The sequence below is a fragment of the Gorilla gorilla genome, chromosome 16 (assembly GCF_029281585.2).
Source record: "Gorilla gorilla gorilla isolate KB3781 chromosome 16, NHGRI_mGorGor1-v2.1_pri, whole genome shotgun sequence".
NCBI classification, from domain to species: domain Eukaryota; kingdom Metazoa; phylum Chordata; class Mammalia; order Primates; family Hominidae; genus Gorilla; species Gorilla gorilla.
The window spans coordinates 36,242,727-36,265,946 of NC_073240.2; the positions used below are offsets into that span (position 1 = coordinate 36,242,727).

The following is a 23,220-nucleotide window of genomic DNA, read 5'->3' on the forward strand; positions in this document are numbered from 1 at the left end:
TTTAGACCTCTTCATAGCTCAAGAAACTGAGCACCTCAGAAACTGGACTTGTTGCCTTTTATCTTAGTTTTCAACATTTCTGCCTCTTCCACCCTCCCATCAATAACAACTCTCATTCCAAAACTTCTCAAGTGGAAGGAGAGCGCAAGGGCCAAAGTGAAGTTTTAAAAAGTCCATTCTTCCTCTCTTAAGGTTCGGTATCCCCATAAGTAGGTCTTCCACAACTTCCCGTATCGAACCTTACTGCTCTGATTCCCCAGGATAAAAAGATATGACTAATTGTTTCAGATATTAAAGACTGAAGGGTGTGCATCCAGAATCAGAACTGAGTCTGACAATTTATTTTGAAATATGCCAACATTTCAAATATGGTTTTAAGCAGTATTTACCAAACTGTGTTCTGTGGAACACTGGTGTCCAACAAAATACTAACCAATTACTCTAACAAAAGGTTTTGAATATCAGACAAGCTTGGGAAATGCAGAGTACCTTACTGTCCTCTTAGAACTCCATTAAGTACACATGTATGTTAGGTGAGAGGTCTCACAGCTCTATTTTAGTTTCCAACTCTGGGATACTAAGCTAAGTTATTCAATGTGCTTGGGTTTGCATACTTCATTGCAAATTAATGAATGGTCTGCCTGGATGATCCTCAAAATAACATTCAACTATAAAATTCAAAGACTCATTTATTTTTTAGAAAAATAATGCTCTATGAGAGCATATGGACACAGGGAGGGAAACATCACACACTGGGGCCTGTGGGGGTTTGGGGGTTAGGGGAGGGATAACATTAGGAGAAATACCTAATGTAGGTGATGGATTGATGGGTGCAGCAAACCACCGTGGCACGTGTATACCTATGTAAAAAAACTGCACGTTCTGCACATGTAACCCAGAACTTAAAGTATAATGAAAAAAAATAAATTTAAAAAAGGAAAATAATCTTCTTAGAAAGATATGTAAGAATCCCAGTTTCACTTATTCACTTATAATACATAATTATATATAATGCATATATATAGAATACATAGGCATCTGTATCATAAGCATACAGGTAAATGCTTATGTATTCATACTTACAGCATATGTCCTTTCAGCTCTTACGCTTCAGCAAGAATTTTCCAACATTGCTTTTTTAGCAAAATTTTTTTATTATAAAGCAACATATGCACATTACAGGTTATTTAGTGTAACTGACTCTACCAATCTTCTCTCCTCCCCTCCAATACTTCTAAGTCTTTGTTTGTTGTGCTTTACTTTAATCGTTAAACTTTTGGCAAGCGATGTAAATTTGAATTATTCACTTCCTGGGGTACTTTTAATTCTTAAAATAAGACACAACGGTTAAAGCTTAATCATTCATGTTACAGAGGACATTTACTGAACAACAATAGTTATTGTGACATCATGGTCTAGTCTCCTAAAAATGACATTGAAGGAAAGGGAACAGGAATATTCCAGACACTACGGTAGGTCTGAAATGTCATATCAAGTCCTTAATAGGTCAATACTTACAGCCAGTATCAATTACCTAAGGGACTTAACGAAAACGTTTATGAAATCTTCAATTGGATTACAAAAGCAAGCACATCGTTGCACTGTATCTAAGACACTCTACAGGGCAAAATCTCATGAAACAAGTATTTAAGTAGTCTAACTTTTTAATGTTGCTAGTGTGTTCCCTTCTGCCTCAGTTTATAGATTGAGTATGGAAATATTTAAGCAGGTTTGTTTTTGGTTTGTCAGTCACAGGACTTATTTAGACACTTAAATTTATGATTTGGTTACTACAGACATCAAACTCCTTTTGGAATACGGAGTATAGGGTAAGGTCACTCTAAAGCAATGATGAGAGTCCGAAGCAACAGCAACTGGATCTAGCATAAGACTAGTACAATTCGGTCTCTACCACGAAGAGAGATCTCTGTACTTGAGTGCCCAAAGGCAGAAACACACACATGCCATAAGCAATCCACATCTGTGAAGATGAGGGAGGGGTGGACTTCTTGGGATGGGCGGAACCAGTTACAACTAGGGAGGAAGCCAGGCTGCGGAGGACCCAGCTGACCAAAGGAACTACAGAAGAGGACGAAGAAAGCGAGGGGGAAAGGGCGAGGGTTATTAACTGAGTTGATGGAATAAGGTAGTGGCTCCAAACTTAACGGCTCATTAGAGCTTGAAAAAAAAAAATCAGACGCCGGGCCGCACAGAAGTAATTAAACCAATCCCTCTGGCGGTGGGGCCCAGGCGTCGGTATTTTTTTTTAATTTCCCAGTTGAATCCAATGGGAATCCAAGTTTAAGGGCTAGAAGACCAGAGAGCGACAGACAGGGAGGAGGTGCGCCAGCCAGGGGCCGAGGCACAGGCGGGCCGGCAACAGCGAAGGCTCCGCCTCTTCCTGTGGCTCGGAGGAGCCGCGGAACCCCCAACGCGCGGCTCAGACGGAGACACCCACATTTTCGGCGCTAGCGGCTGCTGGAAGGGACAAGAGCCTGGCCTGGGATGAGGGAGGCGGCTCCAGGACCGCATTACCTGATCAGAGCCGCGACCCTCATGCTGGGCGCAGTGCGCGTGCGTGCGGCGAGCGCGGGCGGGAACCAGGAGGTCGCGCCGCAGCTCGCGTGACGCACCGCGGGGCCTCGCCCGGGTGTTCGCTCCGCCGCCTGTCCGCGGATCGGCGCTGCGAGCCCCGCGGCTGCCTGCGGGACACCTGAGCGCGGAGGGTGCGGCACGGTGGCACCTTGACCCTGTGGCAGGGACATCTCGGCCCAGGAAAGAATGAGGTTTAGGCACGGCCTAACCACCTAAGTGAGGGCACTGAAGCTGCAGGGGGAAGGGCAAGGTCCGCGTTGCAGAGCCCAAGCCCAGTGGCGCAGGATTTGTTTTGGTAAGAGGGCATTTAGCGTCCCAATTGCTGCAAATTGACACAGTTGCGGACGTGCAAGCGCAGAAGAAATTTGTCCTTCCTCACCCCACAGAACAGAAACAACTGTACACTTTTGCGTTTTAACTTACATCTCCTCTGTCCTCCAAACCTGTGTGTCCAGATGTGAAACTGAGATCCCTAGGGGCTGTGGTAATTTTTAAATCTGGGGCTAGCCCCCCCCGCCCCCCCACCTCTAGGCCCTCTGTGGCTTTGGCTCTTGGTCAAGCTTGTGTATTTGACAAGGCCAGGCCAGGCTCTTCACCAAAGAGCAATGGCCTTGCAGAAAGAAAATCTAGCTTCTAAGTTTATTTGTCAAGTATGTATTGAGTGCCTTTCGTGTACCAGGCACTGTTTTAGACTCTGTGGATACAACCGTAAATAAAACAAAAACCCGGCATTCCGGGCATAGAGCTTAAATGGGGATGGAGAGAACAGACAATACATATCTTAAAGGTAAATAGTATGTTGAAGAGTGAAAAGTGCTATTGGAAAGGGGCGGGGTGGGGTGGGGGAGAGTCAGGAGAGAGGTGGAGAGGCAAATTGAAGAATTAAATAGTGTCTATGTTGGCCTTATTGGTAAGATGAGTGTTGAGCCAATTTAAATAAGGAGAGTTCGCTGTGTATATGATTGGGGTGTGCTCCAGACAAGAAAAAAAAAATCGAAGGCTCTAGGTGCGTTGTGTGTTTGTGGAAGATTAAGGCAGATCCATGTTGCTGGAGCAGATTGAGCAAAGCAGAGAGTAGTGGAGAGCAGGTTAAGGTGATGGAGGGGAAGGATTATATAGGGTCTTGTAGGTAATTGCAGACTTTTGAAGGGTGTGACTTAAAATTTTAAAAGGATTGCAGTGTTGAGAATACACCTATTAGGAAGCTGTTACAGTGTTGCAGTAGAGAGATGGCGGAGCCTAGAATCAGCATGGTGAATTTGGTGAGAAGTAAGAGGATTCCAGCTCTATTTTGAAGATAGAGCCAATAGAATCAAATTAGATATGCGATATAAGAGAAAGAAAGTCATGAGGGATGATGCCAAAGGCATGAATTAAGTAAGTTAATATATGTAGGGAACTTAAAATTATGCCAGGTACATAGTAAGCATTCAATGTTATTTTGACATTCTCAACTCTAATAGTAGGGGTGACTAGAGCAGTGACAGTCTACATATCAGTTTTAGTGTCTAGAATCATACAGCTTTAAGATTTTGCAGTTATGAATATTTACCAAATGAGTCAAGTATTTAAGAAGTTTGCAGTCTAATTGGAGGAGATAAATACATGAAACACACACTTAAAATGATACAGCTCCAATGAGTGGAAGAACCACCAGGGCTCTCGTCTCACGCCGAATTGGGTAAAATGACACAGACACACATGGAGTGGTTTTAAGGGGTGGAGAATTTAATAGGCAAGAAAGAAGGGTGAAGAAAGGAAGAAGCTCCCCTGTAGAGACACATGGAGGTGGGCTCCAAAGCCTAGAGAGGAAACCCCCAGTGCTGGGGTTAACAGGCAGTTATATGAGGAGGCTGGAAGAGGCGGTGTCAGATTTGCATAGGGCTCAGGGGATTGGTTTGACCAGGCATGTCATTCACATAGCCCACGAAAAACCTGGCTCTCCCACCCTAGCCTTTTAATATGCAAATGCAGGTCGCCTTGATGTTCTACACATGTGGCGATATGTGGGGGTGGCCATGTTGCCAGGCACATACAGGGGCAAGGGCAAGAGGACAGCCGTGGCTATCGCCATGTTTGTGTGGACCCAGTTTCTAATGGCCTGCATTTGCATATCAAAGGTCGCCAGCCGGGCTCTAAGAGCAGGGGCTTTCCTGCTAGACAAGAAACATTTCTGGAGCTGCTTTAAAAGAGACAAAAACTTTCCAAGGACCCCTTTTCCTCTCTATCTGCCTAAAATTATTTTTTTAATAAATCCTATAACAGTAATCCAAGATAACATATTTTGAAAGTAACAAGTTATGTAATGTATATGGCAAGAGTGCCATGAGTCAAACTCACAGGGTAATGGCTGGAATGAGGATGGGACTTGAAAGATGAGTAGAATTGAACAGGAATGGGCGGAACTTCCAAACAAAGCAAGGCAAGAATGAGCGTGGTGTGTTGAACAACGGGGTAGACTAGCTTGACTAATTTGGAAGGTATATGGGAAAGAAGAAAAAATAAGTTGAATAAATAGGATGAGGCCAGTTTATCCAGGGTCATGGAAAACCAAAATGAGGAATTTCAAAATAAGGTAGGTTACTGTGGCTACTTGACATCATTTTTCAGGAGATTGTGTGAAATAGCAGTAATGAACATGATGAGTGATTTTGATAAAACAGGCACTCCCAAAGATGCCAATGGATTATCTTTGCCACCAAGGGATATCTTTTCCTTGCCACTTCCCAGGAGGGATAAAGAGAGAAGATTCTAAGGCTACCTTCCTAAAACTACATCTTTAGGATTATATTTTTGTTTCTCTTTGCGCTCTGTAGGCTTCATTTTAAGACATCCTCAACAAACAGGTTTATTACAGTGTGTATATCCTGGCATTAAACTGTATGTTAGGAAATATGTTGAGGCCGTTCTCCAAGGTCACCCAGTTTTTAGCTTGATGGTGTTGCTTTCCCCACTCGATTCTTCCTAGCACCTGTAGTATCTCTCCTCCAGGTCCTTTTCACCCCTTGAACAAAATTTCTCTCAGCACCTATTCCCTCCTTTTAAAACTTTCTACCAGAATTCTTTAAATTAATGAATGTTTCTGGTTGCCTAATGTAACACTGCAACATGTGTTTTCTTAAAAATTTTTATATTTCCTCACATTAGTGCCTTTCTGTCAGCATTACCACACAAGGCTCTGTGCTTGAATGTCCTATCAAGGCCACCATAAAAACAGTAGGTTCAATTCATTTTGGTTCAATAGACATATTGGTATTTCCAAAATTAATATATGTCAGATTGGTCTTGACCCAGCCATCAAAGTTATTCTTAGAGTCATACATATTTTTGAAGTTCTTTTTTTTTTTTATAGCTAACTGAACAAAACCAGATTAATTATTGACCCCTGAAAAACTTGTTAAAAACTAGAGATTAGGCCATGCTCTAACTTTTCCCATTGAGAATCTTTCTTAATTCATTGTAGTCACCTTTGTGGGTGTCATTTTCTTTTGCCGAAATTTAAAAACAACACCCAGTTTGTCAGTTACAGGTTTCTGAGAAGCAGATGCCAAGATGGGATTACATGTGCAGGAGATAAGAGAAAATGCCTGTGAAGGACAAAGGGAGACCAGCAAGAGAAGGCAGGGAGACTCCGATTGGAATGCAGGGGAGTCAAAATCTGAAAAAGCAGAATGGGAAGGAAGAATAGGTTGAAAGAACCTGTTTGTAATGTCATTCTGAGAGACTCAGCCAGGTCAATGGGGAGTCCTAAGCCAAAGTTGTTCATTAGAGGAATTCCAAATTGGTCAGGAATTGCCCAGTTCTAGTATCTCTGCTGTGCTCAGTAACTGTCTGAGAGCAGTGCAGGAAAAACTTAGTCCGGTGCAAACTCAGTGGTGAATCCAAAAGTGCAGTAGGTGGAGACTGTAAATCAATTCATAATAACATTCATGGTGTCGCTTCATGATTTCTGTAAACCTCTCTAGGATAAACTTAGGAAAGGGAAGTTAATAGGACAAACTATCATCACAGGTGGTCTGGGACCACACTAGTACTTACCCTGTCCTACACTATCCACTCTATATTCCCATCACTCTCAGCTCTCACTTCAGCAGATCTTGTTGACTTGCTTGGTGGCATGACCTAAACATTCACTCCTAAGTGGTTTTGGGCTTTTGTCATCATACTCTTCTCAGTCCGTGACTGCAGTTTGTGTCCATTCACAGTTAGAATTAGGTAAGGGCATACCAAGAGGCACCCAAGTGGATCATCTGAGTTTCACATGTGTATTTCTCCGTGTCCCCAAGGTGTAAAGGTGGCCCCACCTCCTCATACTAATCAATTATCCTTGCTTGCTGGCCCCTGGCTGCAAAGAGCCAAAAGTGTCATGCTCTACATAGCTTATAGTTCAATGGATTCCCGCTCTACCCCTTTGCAAGAGAGAAAACCTGTAATTCTACGCAACCCAGAGTTGGGGAAAGTGAAGCACAGAGTTCTCCGTAGGTTATTAGGAGTGATTTTAAATAAAGCCATTTGTGATTTCACCTTTTGGTTCCTAGATCCATGTATTTGCTGTACTAGAGACACAGTGCCATGTAGAAATCTCTGATTAGTGCCTATACTAAATACTGAGAGATGTCATGCCATCCTTGCAGATTATTGTCTCTGAGCTGCTGATTTCGCTGTGACTTAAGTAGGCTTTTCCAGTACTCTATGAGGCCAACTTCACCTAAATAGTGCAGTATATGATAAAACAATTAGACCTCATGGACATGGCCTACTCCTGTACCTCCTTTTCTATAAAGTAAGTTTTCTTGTGGATGCTCTGCTAGGTGGGATTCTGTGACGAGAGAGGCATTCTGCTAGTGGTGCCAGCTAAATCTTTGCAGACAGGAAAGGCCAGGTTCTAGTACCTGCTCAATCAAAGCCTGGAAGCAGCCAGGGGAAGCGTGGCTTGTCACGAACTCCACAGTGGATCCAAAGGTGTGGCAGCTGAAGGCTGTCAGTCAGCTGCGCTCTCCACAGCAGGTGCTTTTGAGGAGAGATCTGAGTGGAACACTTGTAAGGCTGCCAGAGCAAGACAGTGACTCTCACAAAATCATATGAGGAGCGGGAACATTTGCAGCGCCCTGCTGGAGTAAGAAATGTAGAATAAACAGTTATTCAAACTTAGAATAGTACTTGAAGGAGAACCTACCTAAATTTGTGAAAGTCTAAATTATAAACAATACTGTTTTTAACGAAATGCCTAAATTTACTTCCAAACAAATATTCTAATCTTGAGCATACTAACATACTGATATTGAATCCTGGCTAAGGGTTTTACTATAAGTTAATAGAGGAAACATTTTTAACTAGTAGTATTTATTTGCCTACATGTAATTTGCTCAAATTTTAAGGACAGTTCATTTACCAAGACCCCTACATTCGTAATTTTCCACATGGATAGTGTAAAGGCAACTTCAGCCCAGTAAATGTCAATAAATTAAAAGACTTTTTTCTTTTGATTAGTGCAGTCTAAAGTAATTCTTTTTGCAATATATTAAAATGACTTGCTCAAGATTCACTTTTCAAAGGCATTGTGAGCTTACTTCCTACAGTCTGAGACTGTTACATATGAGTAACTATGGATTAGCTTGTAGGGCCAGCAAAATAGGTGAACAGAAAATCAGCCTCAAAAAACCTCCATCCTTTGCCAGTTTACTTAAGGAAAACTCTCCATAGCCAAACACTGTTGCTGGTAATAAAAGCTGCAAGCTGTCACTGAATTCTGCTTTCTTGGCAGCACATCTCGATATACTGATTGATAAAGACTCGGATAATCAAATCAAGAATGCTACAGGTGGTTACTCCTCAGAAACCTTGAAAGGATTTAAATTCATTCTGCTTAAAGTCATGCCATACAGGAAGCCATCAGAAGTTGCCTGGTAAGGATTTAAGAAAAAAGGAATTAAGTGATTATTTGGGTCATAAATTTTAGGGCATCAGGGTATGAGTATCTGATGTATTTATATTAATAATTACAGCTTACCATGGGCCAGTCACTCTTTTAAATGCCACAGCAAATTTATGAAGTAGGATATATTATTATCCTCATTTGCACATGAGGAAACTGTGCACAAAGACGTTAAACGGACTGCCAAAAATCCTAAAGCTAGTAAGCGCCAGTACCAGTATTCAAACCTAGGCAGTCTAGCTCTTCACCGCTATACTATATCTTCCATTGAAATGGACAGCTGGTTATTTTGACTAAATATCCTAAGATATGTTTGGAAGGGAATTACCATCACTGACCTCTTGAATCTCCTTTTTCTGTACTTCCAAGCTGATCAACTCTTTTTTTCTGAAAGACTCAAATTGTTGTGTTGTATTACATGAATCGATATATGGGATAATTGCTAAACATTATAGACCTGAGAGTCATTCTATCTCCTTTAGAAATCTTTTTCTTTATTCCATAATGGATAGTGACAAATTCAAAAGCTTTAGGAAGTAGGCAGATAACATAAGTGAGGGAGATGGCTTGGTATAAGACAATTTGAAATGGCGAGAACTGTGGCAAACCACTACTCACTCGTCACTTGGCTCCAGCTGCTCTGTGCAAATGTGGATCCAATGTTATCAGATATTTTAAGGCCAGGAATGGTGGCTTATGCCTATAATCCCAGCACTTTGGGAGGCCAAGGTGGGAGGATTGCTTGAGCCTAGGAGTTTGAGACCAGCCTGGGCAACACAATGAGACCCTGTCTCTACCGAAAAAAAAAAAAAAAAAAATTAGCCACGTGTGGTGGCATGTGCCTGTAGTTCCAGCTACTTGGGAGGGTGAAGTGGGAAGATTGCTTGAGTTCAGGAGGTCAAGGCTGCAGTGAGCTATGGTTGTGCCACAGCACTCCAGCCTGGGTGACAAAGCAAGACTCTGTCTCAAAAAAAAAAAAAAAAAAAAAAGATATTTGAAGCTTTACCTTAAGGGTAAGTTATTACCTCTGCAAATAGCTCATTTCTTCATCGTCTGTTTTACTCTATTCAGTTTCAGAGAGAGACCACAGTCTTGACTTTATTTTCAAGTTCTGTGAATCCATTATGTTTAGAGCTTTTACCTCTTTACAGTCTCCATGTATATATTCAATAATGTAAAATATGTTAACAGTTCATTGTTTGGACTGTGTCCTTTTTACAGACAATTGACTATATAAAAGGCTGAAGGGTTATTCCAGTATATCCCTAGTACTACAAAGTACGTTTTGGAGTCAGACAAATCTGAGTTTGAATTCTGTTTCTGAGACATTAACTTGTAATTTCAGCAAGATGTTTTTTCTTCATCTGTACAATAGGGTTGCTTATACCTCCTAATTAGATGAGGATTAAATATATATAAATACACTGATCATAGCAGCTGTCATATGCAAATTCTGAAGCAAACAAAAAATTAAAAAACAATGAGTTATCATTAATAAGTCATAAAGGAAATAAAGGAAAGATTATATGGAATCGTATAAAAATACTCAAAAAGGGCCAGGCATGGTGGCTCATGCCTGTAATCCCAGTACTTTGGGAGGCCAAAGTGGGTGGATCACCTGAAGTCATGGGTTCAAGATCAGCCTGGCCAACATGGGTAAACCCCGTCTCTACTAAAAATACAAAAATTAGCCAGGCATGGTGGCATGTGCCTGTAAACCCAGCTACTCAGGAGGCTGAGGCAGGAAGAACTGCTTGAACCCAGGTTGCAGTGAGCCGAGATCGTGCCACTGAACTCCAGCCTGGGTGACAGAGCAAGACCCTGTCTCAGAAATAAATAAATAAAAATGAAAATACTCAAAAAGGACATTTATATGTAACTATATCAAAATCAAAAAGGAGATTTATATGGAATCATATAAAAATAGCCTAAAAGAAGTCAGAAAAAAAGAGGAAGAAAAACGGAGACAAAAAACAAATACCAAGATGATAGATTTAAACCCAACATCAATAATCGCATTAAATGTAAATATCTTAACACTTAAAATTCATATTGAAACACTGAACAAGAAAGCAAGTCCCAACCATACCCTGTCTATAAGAAACTCACTTTAAATATCAAGACACAGGCAGATTAAAAGTAAAAGGATAGAAAAAAAGATAAATACTATGCAAATACTACTCAAAAGAAAGCTAGAGTGGCTATATACATATCAGACAATGTAGATTTCAGAGCAAGGAATAAAATTAGTCTTTTCCCTCCTTAGAACTTCAGTCCCCCAGGTCTCTTCCTGTGAGGCAGCACATTACCCATTTTTCTGTATCTTTCCAGGATGAGTTTATGAATATATAAGCATATATCACTTTTATTTTCCACCAAGGGGAGCATACTATATTCACTGTTCTGTACTTTGTTTTTCCACATATATCTAGGACATTATTCTGTAGTACCACTCCATATAGATTTATCTCATTCAGTTTAACTATTGTATAGTGAAGAATATACATTTTTTGAAGTCTTTATTAAACATATTAGGGTCTCTAAATTCTAGCTAACATGGTAAAGCACCTCCAAAATATGACTGTAATATAACTTAAAGAACACTGGACACAGGCCTGTCCAATGCATTCAAAACTGAGGTCAATATCTCATCATGCCACCTTCCTGCCCTTGTCACCCCAATTCATTCTTCCACCAATTTCTTGTTTTTTAAGGACATCACCCTCCACCAATCTGGTCTCTAAAGTAATCGTTAACTTTCCTTCGTTCACTTTCTTCCCCCAATTAGTAGCCAGAGTCTTATACATTCTACTGTTAAGGTGTCTCAATAGTTTGGAGATGGATGATGAAGATCTTTTTGAATTTCATTATCACTTAGTGTATTGAATATAAGACTTTTTGCATCGAATTCCAGTTTCCATTGCCAGATATCTTTTCTATAGTATTGCATCGTAGAATAACTTTAGAGTATTTAAAAATGATAAATTGATATTTTTAGTATTCCTACCTGAAAAGTTTTTTTCTAGAGTCTTTTAAAATAATTTCACTCACTGTTCATCTGATTTAAGAAGATGTCTGAGGTCTGGTGGGATATATAGTGTTGTGTAATTGTAAGTTGGATTTATAGATCATTCTTTTTTTGAAAAGCTACCAGTGCTTTAACAAGTTTTGTTTTGTTTTTCCTAATATTCCTGTGAAGTAGATTGAAGAAAATATTTTCTTTTCAATTTACAAATGAAAGAACAGAAACACAGATATATCAGTTAATTAGTGCTTGGCTACACAGGATGTTCGTAGCAGCACTGGGACTAGAACCCAGGTTTCCTGACATTCAAGCTGGATTATAAATTTCAGGATCATAAAACTGTCTACCCTGCAATTTTTAAAAAGAAATGGCATATGCTCTCACATTCTGAATTTCTAGCACTGTAATAATAATCCATTAAAAAAGAAAAAAAAGCCTTCCTTTGAGAATCTCGTTGGAAAAGAACATTTTGCAAGAAAAGTAGGGAATACATACATACATATTCAACCACTGATTCTCTTCATCAAGAACTTCTCTGTAAAATGAGCTTAAAATATGATGACATCAGGCCCAATGTTACACCTATTTTTATTCCTCAAATATTGTCCAAACATATAAATGTTCTGGACTCTAAATCAATCATTTGAAACTGGTCGGCTACAGCTTTGAAAATATTGGAAGCATCATGAACATCATGCCCATCTGTCATTTTTTTTCATCATAGAACATATATAGCCTGCAATCATTCATAGCAATATCTCATGGCTCTGGTAAAAGCTCATGAATAGCCTTCTCTATTCATTCTCTCTTTAGCCTTCTCTACTCAGCTGCTATTTCTGAGTAATTAGATGTATTCAAAAGTCCAACAAACTAAATTCTAAGTGGCAACTCAATGGCAACAGGAATAGTTGAATAAATTACTTTATTTAAGTGGAAAACCCATTTTCCTCTGAAGTAGAGCAATTTGCAAGAAGAACTTAAAAAACCAGCCTATAAAAAGAGAATTTAAACTTTGAAAATTTTATTGCAATTATAGTAATATGTTAGAATTTGATTAAACATTTTAATTACAATCTCTTTGAGCTTTCATTTCATCAGTAAAATTTCTATTCATTGGCTTTGCCTTTTTGGTGGAACCAGATAGATTAAAATTTTATTGTGTTTAGCAGTTATACAAAAGTAAACCTTTTTTGTTGCAAACCACTGAGACTTTAGAGGTCGCTGAGTTATCTCAGGGACTAAAGAGTCTTGCCAGTTTGTATGGGCAGCAACCTAGCAAGCATGTGTAGAAGTGGCTTCTAAGGGTGTTAGGAGAGAATTAACTGTGAAATTGAATTAGGCAAACTGTAAAGGAGAATTAACTGTAAAATTGAATTAGGCAAAATTTACCTTATCCTCACAGATAAAATACATTGCACATTTTTTCTTTTTAATGTTTTAGTTCACAGACTTCTTGATGCAAAGACACAGAGGACCCTATTTGCCAAAACATAAATAAACACATACTTGCCTCTCTACTTTCAGATGTATAATCATTAACATCTCACACAACAAACTTTCTTCAGTTATCTCAGGCTGGGTAAGATACCCTTTTGTCTGGTCCCATAGCACGTTACACTTTGTGGTCATAATTTATTAAATGTCTGTATTCTTGAGTATATTGTCAGTTTCATGAAAGCAAAGAATGTCCAGTTCTATTGTACCAGTCAGTCTAGTCGCAGGAGACAGATTTGAAAGATATTGAATGAAGGGACTTTTCATAGTGCTGTGGGAAACTTTAAGGAATTATCAGGAATGTTGAAATTTCCACGAACTAGCAACATAGGAAAGCAATAGCATCAATAGGTCTGAATAAGCAGGGAGAGAAAATGGTATCATTAGATCTTTTCGGAGGCTGGGGTAATAGAAAATGGGGTCAGTCAATAGGAGCTCTAGTAATTGGGGGAATACAGCCACCACCACAATAGTGCACCAAGAAAGGGAAATCACAAGTGAAGAAATAGACTCATCTCTTCTTCATCCACCCTGCCATCTCCTGCCAGTGCGTCCCGCTGGCTGAATCCCACACAAAGTTAGACGGTAAGGGAGCTTTTTAATGCAGTTTACAGAGATCAGCCCTTGGGGCAGAGAACAAGGCAGAGGATGAAGGATGGGTCTTGGGAGGGCAAACAGAATAACCTACACACCTACTTATTACTATATGGCCAGTTCTTGTTTGTTTACCTGGTACATAGAAAATGTTTAAAGATATTTGTTGGGTATAAGAATGAATAGCATAGACATTAAATGTAATTAATGTAAGCAAGATTAGGCTGCATTTCTTATTCTTTCAGGAAATTATTTTACTTCAACAACTTGTCTTGTTGCTGAATATGATTGTGAGAGTCTTTTAGCTATTTATATTAAATGTTTCAGAAACCACATTTTGAATTCCTGTGAAGAACACTAAGAAGTATAGTAATTGGGGATGCAATTGTGAGAGAGATCATATTGGTATGAAAGAAAAAATGAGGTGACTCATTTGAACATGTTTGTTGGATAGATAAGTGAAGAAGATGAGTCACAAATTGTAATTCATGACACGCAGTTACAACACGATGACTCAGCTTATCACTGGCATTGGTATTGGGTGGAGTGTCAGCTGGGGCAAAACAGTAGGAGATCATGTGGCTATGGTATTCATTACGATGGCGATGATGATGACAAAGATTGTGAGGTGGGCTGACCATCTCTGTGTTGTAAAACTTATTTAAAAAAAGATAAGCTTGGTACTCTTAAAACAAAGCATGGAGAGACTATCAGAAAGTTCTAATGAACATTTTAAGCAAGACTTCTTAACGTAGGGTCCACAATCAGGATACAGATTGGCTGGCCGTGGTGTCTCACACCTGTTATCCCAGCATCTGGGGAGGCCGAGATGGGATGACAGCTTGAGCCCATGAGTTTGAGACCAGCCTAGGCAACATAGCAAGACTCCCATCTCTACAAAAACATAAAATATAAAAAAATAGCCAGGTATGGTGGCATCTGTGGTCCCAGCTACTCGAGATGCTGACGTGGGAGGATCGCTTGAGCCCAGGAGGTTGAGGCAGCAGTGAGCCGTGATTATACCACTGTACTCCAGGTTGGGTGAGGGGAAAATCTGTCTCAAAAACAAATAAATAAATAAAAATTAAAAAATAGTATACATGCTAAGGTAGGAGCACTTATGTTTTGTCTGAAACAAGAATGGATAAAAGACTTAAGTGATCTCTAAGGAAAAGTGGTAGTTTTAGAGAAGTAATATTTTTTCTTCTAAAGAGAAGGAAAAAATAGTCTTGCTTAAATCAAGATACTGAGTCTATAGGAGTTTAAGAGTTTTTAGAGGATTACCAAGTTAATGCATACCAAATTGGCTTAATATTAATCATAACCAGAGGTGTGGTTATTTTTATATTATTCCTAAAAATTAAGATAATCTCAACCAAATGTGTCATGAAAAACTTTTACCAGTGATTTAAAAATCTATGTTAATCATTAAGAGCAAATAAACTGATGTTTGAAAGCATTTAAGAGTTTCAGGCATAAAATACTTCACAACAAACTATGCTGTTATTTTTAAAATAATGTACAGTAAGTAACGGGCTCTGACCCACTGAAGAAAGACAACTAAAAGCATTTACTAAGTTAGATGATTCTATCCTGCAAGATGTAATATCGTGGAAATCTGGCATTTTCACAATTTACTTTGTCGGGGGAAAGTACCATATTCTCTGAGATGCTGGCTTGGGTCCCTCTGCCATCATAGTAAAAAATACCCTTAGTGTTCTGGGTTATAATTTCCCTGTCAATATAATGCAAATCCTAAAGACCATCTGTTTTCATTCTGCAAAGTGTGTTATAGCAGTCTTGCAAATAATTTTCAAAAATTGAATTGCTCAGTATTTTCCCTACCTGCCCTCACCTCAGGATGTATATATTTGGACAGTAAATTTATAGTTGTTATTATTCCTGATGCCCACATGGTTCCTTGCAGTGACAAGTGAATACGGAAATATTTGTAAGGCTTGTGTAGAGACTATAAGGAAGAACAAAATGTTTACATGGAATCCAGTCTGTTCAAAAGCATTTCATTAATGAGGAATTTATTTTTAATGTATTTTTATATAGGCCAATTACTTGTCTAATTTATGTTTAAAAATTCTCTAGAAATACCTTTTCTTGTTTTAATTGGCAGTTTTATTGGGATTGCATTGACAACAGCCCTCATTAATATAACATTCATTGCTCTGAAAGAAACCTAAGATGATATGCTGCAGGGCATAAAAATACCTCAAACAACTCTGCACTTTCTTCCCAACATTCACAATCAGTAAAATCAAAAATTTGAGAGAGAAATTAATAAGTTGACCAGCCAATAACATTCAAAAAGAAACTCTACTACTAAAAACCTTGACCTCTTAATTAGGTCCTCTCTTCCATTTTAAACATAAACATGCACAGGCCTATGTACATCTTTATATCAATGTATTTAAAGGACATACATGCTTTCGCAGACAAACTACCTTACAGATCCTCAAAGAGGCAAAAGATCTAGGAAACTGTTCAGTTAATAGAGAACCAATAATTATTTTAATTAAAAATATTTGTAATCGACATCCCAGTGATTACTAAAATATGTGAAAGAATGTGAAACAAGCAAAAGAGAAAAAATCACAAATCCATTTATTTCTCGAAAATCAAAACATTATATTGGGATATCTGTTACTTACTCACCTGCCAAGTTTTAAGATTAGAAATCTTTGTTTTCACTGCAACAGTTGATGCTACTGAAAACTGCTATGTCACTTGAGGAACCTGCTTCCTGTTCTGTTTCAGATGTTTCTTCTTCATTAACTTTTTAATTAAAAAGCTTTACAGATCACCCTAAACTTAGAAAATAAGAATAATGCTCTCAGTTTTTTTCTCTCTTTTGTGTGTGTATATATAATCTGTAATTCTCCAGCTCTATTAAAATAAGTACCTTCCTGCAAGCTGAAATAAGCCTAAAGTATAATGTGTCTTGGTTCTTTAATTATCTCATGGATTTCTACCATTGTATTAATTCATCTCTAAACTTCATGGATCTGTTGACTTTACTGGCTCTCAATATCATCTGCTTTCAGTGTTGTTCATAGTTAAAAAAAATTAAATCAACCTTTTCCTATAGGTTTCATTTGAACATGACTTGACCAATCACCACAGCCAATTAGTTACCATTTTATTAAGGTGTTATTTCTTGGCTATCTCCTGTATGCATAACATTACCATGATATATTTATGTCTTTGAGACTGAGAGAAATGTAATAAACCACTAACAGTATCATGGGTCGAAAGGCCAGAGTCTGCTGATAACCCTTCTTTTGTAAAGCATATAAACTCTCCCTAGTAGGGTCATTCCATTTAGTTAAGTTCAAGGGCCCAGAACAATTCTATAACTTGATATAACCTGATAATGTTAGAAGGAAATAATTCAGTGATACAACAAATTGTGCATGCTTGAGGGAATTTGAAATCTATCCATAAACAATATAAAACCCATAATCTCTGCCAATGGATTTGGGACCAAACTTAACTTTTTGTTGCATCTTCAAATTCTACAACTTTCCTATGATTTAAGATGTCTTCTTCAGAGCTCCGGAATAATTTTTTTTTTAATAAAAGGATCTTCTCTTTCCCCATACACCATCATATAACAGATTTAGAGAAAGCTCCAAAGATTAAGGAATGTGTGTAAAAGATCTTAAACAACAGAGCTGTTTTTGTTCACTCTCCTGTCTCTGGGACAAAGAAAAACGAGGACATAGATGACATATATGGATAAAGGAAACAGATTTCCATTGGTAAGCCTTTATGGTACCATTGAAAACAAGAGTGTGAAAAGAAGTTTTAAAAGTTACGAGGAGCACATTCAGAGAAGACCAAATGAAAGCAAGCAATTATTGGGTAACAAAAACGGAGCATATGCCAAGGCCTGCTATCTCTCTCATGCCTCTTTTGTAAGAGAAATTGCTTTCTATTACTATGTAACTCTATCCTGAACTTTGCAGCCTTTGGAGGAAAGAAAGGTGCTCAGGAAGTAAAATTAGGACTATCATTACTGGTAGAGGAATGAGACACTAGTGGGTTTATTGTTTAGAAACCATCCCAAGTAAGGATACCAAAGCAAGGAAAGTAAATTTTGTCTGAAAATAACTTTGATACAAAGAACATGTTGCTGCTGTAAGTCCATAAACTACATACTGTACCAAAATAATCTCATGGACAATATGAAATGACATTTACAAATTTTTTTTTATTCCAGAAGAAGAAATGTTTGGTAATTTATGCAAATGTTTAATCTGGATAATTTAGAGAAGTAGTTGTGACCTTGGATAAATTAGTAATCTCACTTTGTGTGCCTCAGTTTCCCCATCCATAAAATGGGAATAACAGCCTATCTCATAATTTGTTTTGTCGCTATTCACCTGTACAATGTATGTGAAACAGAGTTGTGCCTGTCACAGAGTAAACAATAAACATTATTACCATGCCCTTAAAAATATCCAGACATTTGCTTAAAATATCTGGATAACTGCTTCAATTGTCCAGTATATCCTAATACAGATAGACTCTTTATGAATGCTTGGAACCAGCTGAATAATGTCTTTCAAATATATCCAGGTAGGTCCTAACCCCTGGAACCTGTGAATATTACTTTATATGGCAGAAGGAACTTTGCAGATGTGATTAAATTGAGGATCTTGAAATGGAGAGATTATCCTGAATTATCTAGGTGGGCCTTAAATGCAATCACAAGTGTCCTTATGAGAGAGCAGCAGAGGGAGATTTAACTGCAGAACAGAATAGAAGGCAAGGTGATGACTGAAGCAAGATGATGCTTTGTTGCTGGCTTGGAGGATGGAGGAAAGGGCCACAAGTCAATGAATACAAGGAATTCAGCTCTAGAAGCTGGAAAGGGCAAGGAAACAGACACATTCTTCACTAGACCCTCCAAAGAGGAAGTCCTGCTGACACCTTGAATTTTGCCCAGTTAAACTTGAGTTTGGACATCTGCCCTCTAGAACTATAAGACAATGAATTTCTGTTGTTTTATGCCAGTAGATTTGTGGTTATTTGTTCCAGCAACCATAGAAAACTAATACAATGTTGTATCATCTTTTCTTTAGTTACCAAATTAATTAGTTACTTGACTAATTATTTACCTAATAGTTACCTAATTAAATATATATACTAAGCATATGCTATGGAATGAAATGGGTGTGGGAAGTTGTGATTATCTAGTTTACACAGTCAAAATACTGATCTATTTTCTTGGATTTTACAAATTGATTTGGTTTTCCCCATCTCCACAAATATTTTATTTCAACTGTTTAGACAGAGCTATGGGCTTTTAGTGGAAGGCTCTTTAATTTTCTGCCTATGCTTCATTTACCACCTCAATCATGTACTCTTTATTTATCTGAGGTCTGATAATATTACTCTTTAGATGGCAATCTTAAATATAGGCATAGAAACCTGCCAAATTTTACAAAACAAGAAGTGAATGAGTCAGGCAGAGAAACACCTGATATTGTGGAAAAAGTACTGGCTTTGGAGCCAGCTAAATCCAGGTTTGAATACTAGGCTACTATGAACTTTGAGACCTTTATCATCTTTGAGTTGTAATTTCCTCCTGGGTAAAATAGGAATTTATAAAAAGTCCCATATGTCATAAAAATCAATCCTCGTTTATATTTATAACCAGGTTACAATGCTCCAAACACACATTCCTTTTAGTAGGAGGAATTCTAGTCTTTTTACCAGACATTTCCCTTATAGTAAGAATGGATTCTTCAGGTGAGTGGGTAGAGATTGGAAGATGTCCTTCCTTCTATGTTGCAGTACCCAGGATATGTCCTATAGCAGGTAGCTGGAACCCAAAGCAGCATTACAGAGATTTTACACTTCAGCTCTTTTGATTCTTCCACCTTCGGTTATTTTCCCCTGGGCATAATCCCCAGTACTGAACTGAATGAATCCAGAAGGATGGTAATCCAGAATTTAGATAAATTAACAGTTGACAAAGCCATCAAGTGTTAGTTGAGAAGGAGATATCAGCTCTATCAGGAGAGCTTCTCAATCTTTTGCAGATGATATTATGAAAGAACTGTGACCTCCTAGGAACTATCCCACAGTGTCACCCACTAAAACACAGTACTTGGCCCCAGTTTGATATCTACTCTCAGACTCTTCTTAGCGTAGAATATGATTCACCAGATTTGTAGATGTTTTCCTTAAGACCTACTATATTGCAGATTCTTCAGAATTTATGTGATTCTCATGGATCTGGAGGCGACAGGCCTTTAAGCTGTCTTAGCAACATTTGCTTACCAGAACAAAATGATTTATCTGGTTTTCTGACAAAAATTTCAAGTCTCATGACTTTTTTCACTGAGTCAGACATCTTACTGTGGAACAGCCAGTTCATTCATTAATAATATCTCATTGTCCATTTAAATCTACTAGTTAAAACATATAGCATTTGATTTTATTTCCATCAGGGAACAATCTCTATTGCCTACTAACTGGTCAAATAGAAACAGTCACCTGAGCTTTAAGTGGTTCTTAACTTTTGGGATGACATACTTCTCATTACAATGAATATATGCAAAGCCCACAAAATGTGACATATAATAAATACCAAAAGGTCTATGGACTCTATATTAAGAACTCCTGAGATACAAAGAACCTTAAATATGGAGCAAGATTTTCAGACTGTATCTGTGTGACAATACAGATAAGGGTTCAGACTGGATGTTTGTTTTACCATGAGAATGAGTTACATACAGTCAGTTGGATTGTGTATCTTCAATCCACTTGGGTAGTAGATTTGGCCAAAATAAATACTGTCTTTGATTTGGTGTCACAAATAGTTTTTTTTTTGAATCCGTATTTATATTGCATAATATATTAGTTTTCTAGAGCTGTCATAACAAAATACCACAGACTGGGAGGCTTAAACAACAGAAATTCTATTCCAGTTCCAGAGGCTAGAAATTCAAGATCAAGGTGCTAGTAGGGTTGATTTCCTCTAAGTCCTTTCTCCTTGGCTTGCAGACGGCTACCCTCTTGCTATCTCTCAATGTGGTCATCTCTCTGTGCTTCACAATCCCAGGGTCTCTTTGTGTATCCACATTTTCTCTTCTTATAAAGATGTCAGTCAGATAGGATTAGGGCCCATTCATATGAATTCATTTTAGCTGAATGACTTCTTTAAAGGCCTTATCTCCAAATATAGTCACATTCTGAGATATTAGAGATTAGGGCTTAAAAATGTGAATTTTGGGGGGACACAATTTAGCCATAAAATACAGTATCTTAATTTAATTGCCTTTATTTACATCCCAAAGTATTATCTCTTCTGTCCACATTTTCTTTTTTTTTTTTTTTTTTGAGACGGAGTCTTGCTCTGTCACCCAGGCTGGAGTACAGGGGTGTGATCTCGGCTCACTGCAAGCTCCGCCTCCTGGGTTCACGCCATTCTCCTGCCTCAGCCTCCCAAGTAGCTGGGACCACAGGTGCCCGCCACCACGCCTGGCTAATTTTTTATATTTTTAGTAGAGACGGGGTTTCACCGTGTTAGCCAGAATGGTCTCGATCTCCTGACCTCGTGATCCACCTGCCTCGGCCTCCCAAAGTGCTGGGATTACAGGCATGAGCCACCACAACCAGCCTTCTGTCCACATTTTCACAGTTGAGTTATCTCATGGGTTTATTACCTGATACAGAAATAGCTCTTCATTTTCTTAGGTTAACCTGATGTCAGTAAAACTGGCAATGGTCAGTTTGTGGCCTAAAGAAACAACCATAGACAAAAGGCTTTATAAAGTTAAAATAGTGATAACTGGAGTTTGAAGCGCTTTTCTTGATTGTAAATGTCATCATGGAACAAATAATGTAAATCATATCCGATTTTTGAAAAGATTTATAATGTTTATTTAATTGCCGTGTTTGCTTTTTATGCAGAAGAACTGGTATACAGGTTGTTCTTGAGAATGCAAAAACTATACAAATGATATTTTAGTCCTCACCATGGCTACTGATTTTGCTATGTTACAAACATATCAATAATATATTTGAAAATCTGCCAGCTGAGAATAAATTTGCAAGGGAAAAAGAATTGCTACGTTTATATTACAATAGGCTAAAAGATCAAACATTAGACATTTATTTAGAAATAGCACATTTATTGTTAACTTTCACTATTAAACTAACCTTCTCAAATAAAACATCTTATATTGGTGTGCATGCAGAAATGACAAAAGGTGAATACAAAGAGGGGAAAAATTATACGGCTGAAGCACAGACACAAATCCACAGCAAATAAAATTAATATTGGATGTTAAGATGGTAAATATTTAGGCAGTAAATCTTGGGATATCAAGGTTATCAGAAGGTCAATTTCCACGTTTGTGAAAAAGGTACCAAAAAGAAATCAGCGTAGTTAGTTCTTCTCCCTTACCAAAATTATTTTTATAACGAGGGAATAAGTATATTGTGAGGATTGAACTTTTTTCATTTTCCAGTGTTCAACCGGTTTTAAGCAATATTAAAGGCATTTAAACTCAAAATATACAAGATATCAACAAAATTTTAACCCTATTGCACAGTGCATCAGATGAACAACAGAAATAATTGCTGTCAGTTTGTACTTTTTTGACCAATAATTCTCTGTATTTCCTGCAACTACCTTGAGTGATGCAAATGACCTTATTTTTACAGCATGCTTTTATTAAATAGTTTATTATTTTGGCAGACTAATAAAGATTTTGGTATTTGCTTTTATTTGCAATAATATTACCACCACATAAAAAAGGATTTTATGTTCTTTTTGAGGAACAAGGAGGATAAAAGTGGTGATGGATAGCGCAACTGAGGCATCAGCAATGAGCTGGAAATGAGACACATAAATATGAAAGCAGAGCTAAGATAATAGAACTGCACCCTTGGCCTTTCTTAAAAGAACATGCACACTTCATGGTTCATTCACACTGTTACAGAAACTCCTTTTGTTTCCAATGAATCAGAGAATGCACGTAAACTCTGAAATACTATTTTTACTCATAGCCGACTGACTCCTATTTAATTAGATTCATTCTAGGAAAATACCTTCAAGCTTTCTGAAGATGTTTTGATTTGAGGAAAAAAATAATAAATTGACTGAAAAGTTGGTGGACATAAGGGCTGAAGGGGACTCAAAACAGATTTACTATTTTCACCATTACTTAGCACAGAACACAGAAAGGAAATCATTCCACACAGTAGCATCTTTAGGGTCAAATGTGTAATTGTGGAGTATTTAAGGATACTCAAAGTAGGTGGACAGGCAATTGAATGTTTTTAAGGACAAATAATATTCAATATGTAGGTACATATATATAAACATTATATGGAGACTTTGGGAATTATAGCATTATATTTTGCCAGTAATGGCATGTGTTTATTCAAAAATTATGAGCATTTACATGTTACATATTTTCGGATCTAATGGCAGTATGTAAATTTTACATATAGAATATTATGTTTATTTTTAGCAGAGTATGTTTAGCATTAATTTTATCTGCTGTTAATAACTTGTTTCTTCATCGTAGCATTTAATTGTTAC

General features: G+C 37.9%; 1 protein-coding gene and 1 long non-coding RNA gene across 4 annotated transcripts in view; one reads left to right on the top strand and one right to left on the bottom strand.

The window, feature by feature from the left end:
- The window catches only part of DPH6 (diphthamine biosynthesis 6), a 175,520-nt gene extending 172,636 nt beyond the window's left edge, over positions 1-2,884 (bottom strand). For 2 of the 3 annotated variants that reach the window (XM_004055938.4, XM_055363256.1), the window contains exon 1: positions 2,536-2,884. In XM_004055938.4, coding sequence (XP_004055986.2) covers positions 2,536-2,765 — 230 coding nt within the window. In that variant the 5' untranslated portion in view covers positions 2,766-2,884. The remainder of the gene's footprint in view (positions 1-2,535) is intronic. The other variant, XM_004055939.3, reaches the window with a different exon arrangement.
- Positions 2,597-23,220, top strand: part of LOC129527036 (uncharacterized) — a 310,937-nt gene continuing 290,313 nt past the window's right edge. The window contains exon 1 of the long non-coding RNA XR_010130950.1: positions 2,597-2,890. This is a non-coding gene — a long non-coding RNA (uncharacterized lncRNA). The remainder of the gene's footprint in view (positions 2,891-23,220) is intronic.